Genomic DNA, 12,310 nt, shown 5'->3' on the forward strand with positions numbered 1-12,310 from the left:
GCCTGAATGGTTCTTCCATCATGGAGTCAGTTTTCTGAAGGTCTGTTGCCCTGTTATATCTAATGCCACTGCAGGAATGAACTTGCCAGAGACACTGAGGGCAAGCAGGCAAAGTGCTTCATTCTTCCATGTCCTTTAAACAGGCTGCCACCAGAAGGTGTGGCCTTTGAGGTGGATCTTCTCACATCAGAAGATCCAGATTTAGGGTCGGTCTTTCCACCTCAAGTGATCAACCAAGATAAATCCTTCTCAGGTGTGCCCAGCTGATGGGATTTTTGTCAAGTATACAACCAAGAACAACCATCATATAGAGGTCTATTTCCCCCTTGTTTAGGTTTATTCGTGTGTGTGTGTGTGTGTGTGTGTGTGTGTGTGTGTGTGTGTGTGTGTATGAGAGAGGAGAGAGAGACAGAGAGAGACAGAGAGACAGAGAGACAGAGAGACAGAGAGACAGAGAGAAAGAGACTATTATGAATAGGATAGAATTTAGTATAGCTGATTTCTATTAATTCTGTCTCTGATTTCATTGATCCTTTGTGTGCCTTTACCCAGTTTGATATTAACTCAATTCACAGAATTCCTAACTTCCTATAAAAACTTCCAGTTTTGAAATTTTCATTCGGTATTTTGGTGCTTCTTATATTCTATTGGAATGTACTATTTATATCATTTTCCCTTTTATGTAAATTAAAAATGTAATTCAAGTGGTTATTTTAAAGTCCTTACCTCTAATTCTAGGTCACACTGCTCTGCATTTTTCGAATGTACTTTTGCTTTTGGATCCTGGACCACTTCTTATTACTTCATTGTATTTATAGTAAGCTTCAACTTTCTGACATTCAAAATTTGGATATATTTCAGGACACAGGATCATTCCCTACCCTGCTATTATAACTGTTAATTGTCTGAAAGAATTGTTTCTAAAAGGCAAACATGTAATTCTGCAGGAGAAACAAACATTTCTTCTTCCTTAGGGAGTGAAACTCTGAGGAAATGGTCCTGAGGGAGCCTCTGTCTTCATAACCAGGCCACTGAGATTTGCAAACCATAATGACACTCTTACTCTGTTATTCACAGGGCAGAAGATGCCTTCTTCCTAGAAGCTGGAGGGTTGTTGGATAAAAAACAGTTGTAAGTCAAGGCTTTCAGTATAGAGAGGACTTACAAGATAAACCTGCGATTCTGAGCTTTGGCCTGGGACAGGAGAAGGTCTGGAGCTCCAAACTGTTGTCCTCTATTCACTGGGTCTTTATCTCCAGGGGAGAGACAGTAGGCAGAACATCCTTGCTGCAAGTAAAGAAATGTACATGCCTGTGTATCCTGACCAGCTGTGAAACACAGGTTTGGAATGTACTCTGGGTGGGACTCTGGAGCTCCCCCTTTCTGCCTGAAGTCTGGAGGGTTTGTGACTTTGAGTACTCTGTGTCTCATCTGTAAAGTGAAGATTTCTCTATGGTGACATATTCTCAGTAACTTTTTAATGAGTGTTAGCCTAGAACATCATTACTGAACTTATCTGCAATTGAATTAAGAAACTGTGGGAAACAGTACTTCAACTTGTTACTGTATAGTGCTGGCCCAGAGCAGGGTGTCTTCTACTTGTTAGTATTCACTGCAGAGCAGAGGTTCAGATTTTAGTAAGTGATGTAGAGGCTGGAGACAGGAGGGTATGGTTCAAGGACTGACTTCTGAGTCTAAAGATGTATCCTAACCCTTGCTTTCATTCTAGAGGTTAAGTATAGCCCTTTAGTGTGCTCTGGAAATTAGAGTCACTTGTTAGTTCACAGCTAGTCACCTTAAATATCTTAAGCCTTCCTACCTGAGTTCACCTCTCCTTTGGATTCCATTTTCATGAAGAGGACTTAGGTTTGTGAGAATGATGATGATGTTTCTTTTTCTCCATTGGTCCTCTTCTCTGTCACACAGGGCTCCCTCCTGAGAAGAATGACTTCCACGAATTCCTCTGTGACACAGTTCATCCTTGCAGGCCTGACAGACCAGCCAGGACTCCGCATGCCCCTCTTCTTCCTGTTCCTAGGTTTCTACATGGTCACTGTGGTGGGGAACCTGGGTTTGATCACCCTGATAGGGCTGAACCCTCATTTGCACACCCCCATGTACTTCTTTCTCTTCAATCTCTCCTTAATAGATTCCTGTTACTCCTCTACCATCTCCCCAAAAATGCTGATGAGTTTTGTTTCAAAGAAGAACATCATCTCCCACTCGGGTTGTATGACCCAGCTGTTTTTCTTCTGTTTCTTTGTAATCTCTGAGTCCTTTATTCTGTCAGCCATGGCATATGACCGTTATGTTGCCATCTGCAACCCCCTGATGTATATGGTCACCATGTCTCCCCAGGTGTGTTTACTGCTTTTGCTTGGTGTATATTTAATGGGCTTTGTTGGAGCCATGGCCCACACAATATCCATGGTGAGACTGACCTTCTGTGCTGACAACCTTGTCAACCACTACATGTGTGACATCCTTCCCCTTCTGGAACACTCTTGCACCAGCACCTATGTGAATGAGCTGGTAGTCCTTATTTTTGTGAGTTTCGATATTGGTGTGCCCATTGTGACTATCTTCATTTCTTATGCCCTCATCCTCTCCAGCATTCTTCGCATGCATTCCACAGAGGGCAGGTCCAAGGCCTTTAGCACTTGTAGCTCCCACATGATTGTGGTTTGTCTTTTCTTTGGTTCTGGGGCTTTTATGTACCTCCAGCCACCTTCTATTTTGTCCCTTGACCAAGGAAAAGTATCTTCCTTGTTCTATACCATTGTGGTGCCCATGCTGAACCCTCTGATCTATAGCTTGAGAAATAAGGATGTCAAAGTTGCTTTGAGGAAAACCTTGGGCAAGAGAATATTTTCTTGAGGAGCAGTGTCAAGAGCTGCAGTGGTGTCACTGGTCAGTGAGCAGTATTCCCATGGAATGAAGGTGCTTAGATAAGAAGATGCAATGTTGCCATGAGGGGTTCAAGGTTTTACTAAATTTTCTCTCCTTCCACAGGGAGTTTGTGGCACTAGGGAATGAACTTAGGTCTTTATGGGTACTGGACAATTGCATTACTAGTGAGCTGCATCTATCCCAGAAGCACAGTTTCAAATTTGAACTTTTGAACAAGAGTTTAACATAGCTCTATTCTTTCTGAGCTTTGCTCTCTCTAAACTCTTTCCAGATTTCTTGACTTTATACATATTTTATATTTCTGTCGACAACTTATTGCTGAAAAGGTCTCAGAAGCAATTTAATTTAGTTTCAGTTATTACCCATTGGGGACTCAGAAATATATTGTTACTCAGTGGGTCAAAACTATCTGGTTCTATGAATGCATTCACATCTAGTTGGTTGGATTTCCACTTGCTTTTTGTTTCTTTATGCTGTGTTTTCTTGCAACATTATCATCTTTTTCTGATTTCCCTTTTACAGCTTTGGCAACACATTAAAATCTGATTCTATTCAATAATAACACAGCTCCTCAAAAACATATTCCAATTCTACTATTGTTATTAAAGAAGACAGGAGAAAAAACTTCTTTAAATCAGTCTTGGCCAAGTGAAAAGGGAAAAATATTACTGTTATATGGTTCTCATTGAGGTAGGACTGAGACCATGTGTGGAACTCTGTACCATGAATTTCTGCATTAGGACTTCCAGAGGCTTAGTGGACAGTGAATGTAAAATTATGTATTATTTAAGACAATTTAGAATTTAGAATTTTTTTGGTGAAGGGTGAATTTAAGTAGTTGAACCTTGATGGAGAGATCTGAGAATTGGGATAACCAAACAAGGTTCTGGGTCATTTAAGGGAGCAGTGAATAATTTGGGGGATGCATTTATTTACCAAGATATTGCCAAACATCTGTCTATTAGAAGAAGCAATTTATTTGCATTGAATTTTAAGGATGAGAGAAACATATTAGTAGTTGAATACTTTTACTTTTAACCTTTTTATTTAACATTTTTGGTATCATGGTGGGAAGAATTCTTTTCCCCTGAGCACCCCAAGTACTAGATGACTAGAAATATGAATTTTAAAAAATCAGCAAAGAATACACTTTTGGTTATTTTACTCTAATAAACAGAAACATTTTCTCCTGTCTTAGGCTTTCTTTAACTATTTCCTCATGTTAGATGACAGGGAAAAAAAGATGGGGAAAATATCAGAAACCAGGTAAAACAGACTCTTGGTCAGGTCTGGCCTGCTTGGTCCAATTCCATTTTTGTGATGGCTTCACTCAGCATAAAGAGACAGAGGTTTTACCGATGCATGGCTCTGATGGGCTTGCTGCCCACCTGCTTGCCCAATGAGATGAACTTCATTTCTTGTAACAAGCAATGTTTGAGCTGCTGTGTTTCCACTCCAGACTCACCCTGACTTCAGTGACCAAGGAGTTCTTATAGGAGTTGACCAAAGCAGACTAAATTTGCATAAATGCTGGGGACACAGAAGTCAAGGCAGGAAAATGGCTTTGAGCCCACTTGGAGCTATAACAGAGGAGTCAGGGAGTCTGGATGTCTCTTACTCAACTGTTTATGTCGACTCCTTGTTTCTTTGGCAGTTGTCTGTTCCTGTTTTCTCATTGGAGCACACCACACTGATGGGGCAGCATTTGCTTGTTTGCCCCAGGTTAGCCAGATGTTCAGACTCAGCCTTCCTGCTTATCTCTCCTATCCTTGTCTTTAGATGCCTGTAATTAGAAAATGAAGTGGCCTCGCCAATATTGCTAATACCCCCGGAAGCTGACATCCGGATTTCTATAAAGTGCCCTGGAATGATATTGCAGGGTAGAAGTGAGTCTTGAGGAAGAGGCTTTTACCTCCTGTTTTCATTCATCTTTAAGGGTCAGGAGGGAGAAATGATAGTTCTTTCCTTGCTGTGGTCACAGGAAGAGGTGGCAGGGCATTAATGAAACATCCCTGGGAAGTGTGGTAAGCTAGCTCCACAGCCAGGAAAGGCAGAAGCCTTAATTTGCATATGGCCCACATTCTCTTGGTAGAGGTTGTGTGTTTGCTGAGTTAGAGTCTAAAGCAGCAGATGTAGGTGCTTATTTATATTTGTGTGGTTTGGGTTTTGGACAAAAAAATAAAGGCAAGTGAAGAAATAGGGAAAGAAAACGACAGTGACGCCTGCTGTGTTTGTACTTATGTCCAGCCTCATTATTTAGAAACCATAATCACCCAATAAACAACATGTAATCAGGCAAAGGATGGGAGTATGAATGATGCTGTGATATTATGAATGATAAAAGAAGTGCAGATAAAATCACTATGCTTTTAGACATCCAATAGAATAAATAAATTATTTATTGGATAAATTAAAGACACTGACAATACTGAGTCCTGATCAGCACATGAGGTCATCATTTATGGCTGCTTAAAGTGTAAAATGGCAGAACTACTTTAAAAACATTGTAAATAATTTTTGTAAAGTTAAAATTAGGTGTTCTACTTGACAGAGAAAATCCACTTCTAAGTATTTACCAAAACACAGTTGGAATCATATATCCATAAAAACTTGTGTATGGACATTTATTGCAGCTTTGTTTATCTTAGCCTTCAATTGGAAGCAATCCAAATTTTCCCAAAGTGGTGAATGAACATGCAAATTTCAATATAATCATATGAGTGAATACTATTTAGCAATGACACTCAGAAAAGAATCTCAGCAAGAACAAACCTCAAACTTTATTCTGAGAGAAAAGAACTTCATATTAAAGTAGCTAACATTTTATAATTTTAAAAGTAGGAAAAACTAGTCTAGTCAGTCATTAATTGCTTAGGACTGAAATGTGGGGTGTGGTTTAGCAACTCTGTCTCCTATAAAAACCTTCCACTTTGGAGAGAAGCTCCTCAAGACACAAGATGTTCTAAGGGAAAATGAAACACTCCATCCTGCAGGGATGCTCTTTAAGTTCAGGAAGTTAAAAACTCAATTGCTTCAGTAAGTTCCTGAAATTGACTTAATTTTCTAGACCTCTCTCTCCTCACATGTTTATAAGCAGTGAGCATCCTGCAGAGACATTCTCAGACAAGCTGAGCTGCCTAGAATAGACCCAACCCAGATGAGCTGCCTGGAAGAGACAGAGTAAGACGAGGAGACCAGGAAGAAGCAGTGACCAGCTGAGCTGTTTGGATGAGGCTCACACCAAATGTGCTGCCTGAAAGAGACACTCTCCAGTCTGTCACGATGCCTGAGAACTGTGCAGCGAGCCCCAGATTCTCAGCTTTCATGAGGCATCACCCATGCTGGGGGTGGGTTTTGGTGATGGAGCTGTAAATGAGCCATTTCTGCTTCTGTAATTCCTCACCCATACTCCTGTAAGTAACCCCAATAAACTCATTGATTGGCTAGTATTCGATTTTGTACTGCCATTGGTTCCCTCATCTGGAATGAGTAGACATTTGCTCATGTCTCCACCGAAATAGTGCCATATGACAGGACAAGGGGTAACTCATTGTAGTAAAGAACATTTAAAAGTATTTTTTATGATTTCTTTATATTTTTTACATGCATTGGTGTTTTGCTTGCATGCATGCATGTCTGTGTGAAGGTGTCAGGTCCCCTGGAACTAGAGTTACAAACAGCTGTGGGCTGCATGTGCATGCTGGAAATTGAACCTGGGTCCTCCAGAAGAACAGCCAGTGCTTTTAACCTCTGAGCCATCTCTCCAGCCCCCAGTACAGAACTTTTTAGGAAAAGGAAATAACACATCTTATTTGCATGGATAAATACTTTGTTAAAATACTGAACTGGTCACATAAATTGTGTTCATTTTCTTGAATTTCAATTATATCTCAATAAGGCACATTTAAGTATCCTTATACAACTATGAGTAACCAAGGAAAGGAAATATAAAACATAAATTCCTGAAACCTGTCTGAAGCATGAAACTTGAGTTATATTTCTGGCCTTGGGAGGACATATAACATCTTGAACAGGTAACTTCGTAAAGCTAGTTCCAGGAGCCGTAAGCTTTACAATACTATCTACTGGGATGCTTTCTGATAATGTATAAAGACATACCATTTTCCACTCATCCAAAAGTCAACCCAAATGGACCTGTCAGTCACCTGGATTAAACCAAGTCCCCAGGCAGAGCCACTTGTTCTAGAAGAAAATTGCAATGGGTTGAAGTGTTGAGAGTAAATAGCTGTTGAATGTCCTACCCTATGTAGGACATTACAGCTCTTCCCCCTAAGCTCAGGGAGCACTGGAGAGGGAGGAGGGAAAGAGGTAAGAGTTGGAAGATGGGGAGGAATGCTGTCAAACCCTGTCTGTCTGCTGGACATGGGATGGTTGCCACAGTTATGAAATCACAACAACTGCGGTTATTTGCATAAGATGTGCATAAGGTCTGGCCTGTCAGCATCCCATCATGGTTGGGGGAGGGGTTTGGAAGCCCTCACCTATTCCTGAGGAACTGCGATGGTTACTGTTAATTATCGTCTTGAGATATCCAGATCCACCTAGGAGACCCACCTCTGGATGCCTTTGTAAGGTGTCATCTAGATAAAGGTTCCCCTGAGAATGTCTGAGATTCTATTGTGAAGTGAGAAGATCCATGTCCTCGGTGAGGATCCAGACTGTCAGAAATGGAGACTGTTAGCTGAGTGCCGCGCTGCTTCCTGCTTTCTGACTGTGGGTGCAGTGCCTAGCTGCTTCACTCCTTCCGCTTTGGACTCCCTTCCTTCACCATGATGGGCTAGTTCTCTAAGTGTGAACTAAAACCAAACCTTCCTTCTTTACCATTTTTTTTTCAGAAGAATTTATCTCGGGAACAGGAAAGAAACTAAGACAGGAGCCAGAGTAGAATCCCCCAAGGTTGCGAAATATTGGAGCTCAACAGAGTGTGTGAGTCTTTTTTCCAGTTGACAGTCTCATGTGACTCATAGACAGGATGACACAGGAGTGTGTACCCAATCAGAGAGTTTTGCTCCATTGCTTTCTTTAAATTGTGTAGTTTCTTTGTCCATATGAAATGGTTAATTTAATTTATTAATCAATTAAAATATCTTTGTTATGCCTAGAATAATTTCCCTGCTTCTACTCATCAAACTATATATTGTCCTTTCAGGAAATTACATTTGTGGTTTTGGGATTGTCCTGAGCAAACCTATCCATATGACACTTTGTAGCTTGGTGATAATGCCTTTTGTATCTTTTACACTTCTTAATAAAAATAGATTTTTACAGTATTTTTGTGTTAATTAGTACAACTCTGTTTTACTAACTAATACTCTGCTCAAATCCACGACCTTTAAAATCAACTCAACTTTGAAAGTTTTGTGCTTGGCAGATCTCTATCTCCTTTGCAGCAATTTCTGCTTCTTAATTGACTGAACACTGATGAGAAAGGGAAAGGTTTCTTTCACAAACATCTTGACTTTGACAGGCAGAAACTTTCTGGATTTCAGGATGTCAAGGCTTCTTAACTCAATTTCAGTCAATCTAGCTCTGTGTAGCCCATATTGCTTTTTATTTTTTTTAAATTAAAGGGAGAATAAGCAGTTGTTTATAAAAAATCTGATTATTTCAGATAGTAAAAAGGTATCCCAAGACTTACAAGTTTGTGATATACTTATTGTATAATATTTATGTGCAATTCCATTACATGTAGTGAGTTTTTGAGGTGTAGAATGTGCCCATGATTATCGATGGGAGTGTTAATGCACAACAAAGCCACAGGGCTTAGAACTCACTGTGAAGGAAGTTCTGATCTAATTGGGACTTAAGAATAAAATCATGACATATTCAGCATAAAACTGAATTAAACTGAGTGAAGTGAAATCTGCATGGTAAGATAAGCGCAAGAGAATGACTTAGCTCAAGGTTATTTTCAGTTTGCCACTTAGGTTGTTAGTAACAGAATTTACCCCTTGCTCTTGAAATTCTCACCACCTTGTCCCTAACATTTTATCAATAATTGCTAAGTGAATGTTCACTGGGGGATAATTCAATGTACACAAATAGCCACCAATTATGATCCCTGTTAAATGAGAGGGCCATGTCTTGATTTGGTGAACTGACAGGTTCATTCACTTAAATGTGGAATATAGTTTGGGTTTAATTTCATATTTATTTGCTTCAAGTTTTTGCTGTCAGTTGCTGGACTTGCTTTAAAACATTTCTTCTGGTTGACTTCTTTATTTGCTATATATTTGTTGACAGCTTTGAAAGATGCGGTCCTAGGCTGTTGATTACTCTGGGCAGTCTTCTGTCTCCAGTGCTCTTCCTTGAAGTTGTTTGTCTCTATTCAGATGTGACTATGTGATCTCCTTTACTTAGCCCTCACATGTGCAGGCCAGAGGCTGATGCCCATGTCTTCCTCTATCGCTCTCTAACTTAGTCTTTTGAGACTGGGTTTTCACTGAATCTGGAGCTCACGCTTTGGCTAGACTGGCTAGCCAGCAAGCTATGGGGATCTGCTTGTTTCTGTCCCCACAGCACTGGAGTTGGGGACATTCTCTGCCATGCCATTTTATCTGCATGCTAAGGACCTCAGGTCCTTGCTCTGGTTTCATTTCTACAACAGTGATAAATTACCCTGACAAAAAGCAACAACAACTATGAAAAAGGAGCAAGCATTTAAAATAAATTTGAAAAAGATAAGTAGGTGTGTATATGGGGCGGCTTGTAGGGAGGAAAGGAAAGGGAGAAATGATATAATCCCAAAAAGTAAAAGAAAAATAAGAAAAAGGAAATGTCACAATTACACCTAATACTGTGCATATTAATATAAATTTTAAAAATAAAACAGAAAGCATAATTACCATAAAAGGAAAAAAGCCACCTAGGGGAGAAAGGGTTTATTTTAACTTATAATTCGACATTATAGTTCTTTATTGTGTGGAATCAAGAGCAGAGAGAACTGAATGCTCACTTGCTTGCTTGCAGTTCAGTTTCATTTCTCCACCCTTAAGAGGACTCCTTGCTCAGGGGATGGTGCCACCCACAGTGGTCTGGGTCTTCCCCACGTCATTTGACTTAGTTAAGACACTATCTGGCAGACATGCCCACAGGACAACCCAATGTAGATAGTCCTTCATAGTATACCCTTTTCTCAGGTTGTGTCAAGTTGACAACTAAAGGTAACCATGTGGTCCTCGTGTTGGTATAGCAACCCTTGATCCAATGAGGCATCTCTCCAATTTCAATGACAAATATTAACTCTCAGATCACATCATATACTTCACACAATAAATTCATCACACACACATATATACATATACATGTATAAACACAAATACACACACACACACACACACACACACACACACATATGTAAGTTATAAGACAGCCATGAAAGGTTAAAAATGCCACAGCAGTGTTCAAGAGGTGTCCAAGAGGCCTGGGAGGCAGAAAGGGGAAGATGATAGAGACACAAGACAACTAACTGACCCTGCTTGGAGGTACTGCTGCTTCTGTGACAGAGTCAAGTCTCAGTGCCAGAGTTGAGCTGCAGGAACGAGGTGCAGTAAACAGTGTAGGGGTGACAGGGCACATTTCCTTCATCCATGCCACCACATGGCACATTAGGGAGGGAGAAAGGGTGGCTCTCCTGTCATGTTCACAGGACTGGCGCACCTGCCCCGCTGCCAGCAGGGTCAGCTCAACACAGACTCCCACTATTGCATCAGGGCCATGGACCCAGACAGGGCCCTTGGCAGCAGCCCAGGCCGGGAATGGCCCCGGGGGTCAAGGTCATCCACACCAACCCATTCCTCACTACCCTCACCTCTTAAGATCTGCTTCTCTCCCAGCACATGAAACAATTCTCTCTCTCTCTCTCTCTCTCTCTCTCTCTCTCATTTCTCTAACCTGTACTCAACTCACCATAATCGTGCCCTAAGGTGGGAGCTGCTGTGGCTGTCCTCCACTGAGCTCATGCCTGGAAGCACAGAGCAGCTCATGGTTGATTCTGCCTCATTTATTTATTAAAGCGTCCTTTGCTTTTGGGTTATTTCCCCCATTTTAACATTAAAAATTGGGAACTCATAGAAGGTAAAACATATTTCCCAAGTTCACACAGTTGGTGAGTAGGAAAGCCAGATTTGTGTTGAGTAATAAGATTTCAAAGTTCATATTCTAAATACTTAATTAGAATTCAGAAGGAGCTAATAACAATTTTCCTGGGATGATAAATATGATAACTCACATTGGTTATAGCCCAATAATAAAGGGAGTGGCTATTGAGGACTCTGATTTAAGGGGGAAAGTTGTATTCATCTTTGTAACCAGGTTCTGGGATGACTATAAGATGGATTTTTTAGAAATTTTCAGAAAAAAATTGACTACTTATAGAAGAGTGTAGGTGAAAGTCCTTGAACTAAATCCACACATGTGAGATCCTTCCTCATGGAGGCATTATTGAAATCATGAAACAAGCTGTTAGGTGCTTCGTCAGGCTTTTGCAGGTTTGGGGGTTATTGAGGATGGACTCTCCCCCTCGAATTAACTTTTGATTCTCCTGTTTCCCTGGCAACTCGCTGCTTTTAAGGATGGGAAAATACCACAGTTTCACTCCTTAGAATCTGAGATACCATGTGAGGGAAGGAGGAAGCATCAACCATTTCCTCCCCCACTTAGATCTAAAACACTAAGTGAGAATGGGGAAGTGAAGGCAGCAGGGTTGTTGAAGCCCACTATGGAAAAGCTATCTTCTCCTGATAAAGCATGAGCATTTTACAGACATTATTATTTAAACATTTTTTTCTTTAATTCTTTTATATATACTGTTATGTGATATTTGGTCCCAATGGGATTTGAAGTCTACCTCAGTCCCTTGGTGGAGTCATGCTGTTCTAAATACCCCAAAGATTACATGATTCTAAAGATATGCTTTTGTCTCTTCCAGGAGTTAATCCAAATGGACCTGTCAATCACGTACACAAAAAACACCCCTTAGAAATCTGCAAATTCAAGAAATACAGTATATATCTGAAAACGTGATGAAGAGCCAGAAGGCACTAGAAACAGATATAGATGCAGAGACCCACTCATTTGCACACTCAGGAATCCCATAAAAACACACTAAACTATAAGCCATAATATATATGTAAAGGATTTGTAGAGTAAAAAGAGATATAATGTATACATGAATGAAAATAAAGATGAAAAATAATATAGATTAAGAAAAGGACAAGTCCTGAGATGACATTATAAGACAAAGCACCTTCAAAGATACTGTTGAGTTCATTTTCTGTTGGCCACCCTTAGAGTGGTTTGTTTCTCTGTTGAGATTCCCTTGGAGAAGACTAAATTTTCATTTGCAAGTGGTTATCAATTGGAGACAGCTTCTAGATTG

At 40.3% G+C, this 12,310-nt stretch overlaps 1 protein-coding gene across 1 annotated transcript; it reads left to right on the top strand.

Annotated features, from left to right (window-relative positions):
• The first annotated feature begins 1,926 nt into the window (after positions 1-1,926).
• Positions 1,927-2,979, top strand: LOC118587416 (olfactory receptor 145-like). The gene has a single exon (XM_036193357.1). It carries the CDS (start codon positions 1,945-1,947, stop codon positions 2,875-2,877), a length of 933 nt encoding a protein of 310 aa, XP_036049250.1. The 5' UTR covers positions 1,927-1,944; the 3' UTR covers positions 2,878-2,979.
• The last annotated feature ends 9,331 nt before the right edge of the window (positions 2,980-12,310 follow it).

The sequence above is a fragment of the Onychomys torridus genome, chromosome 7, assembly GCF_903995425.1.
Source record: "Onychomys torridus chromosome 7, mOncTor1.1, whole genome shotgun sequence".
In the NCBI taxonomy this organism is placed as follows: Eukaryota; Metazoa; Chordata; class Mammalia; order Rodentia; family Cricetidae; genus Onychomys; species Onychomys torridus.

Bases quoted from the DNA above. Each gene is read 5' to 3' on its own strand.
- LOC118587416 (XM_036193357.1), top strand. From the start codon at position 1,945: ATGACTTCCACGAATTCCTCTGTGACACAGTTCATCCTTGCAGGCCTG.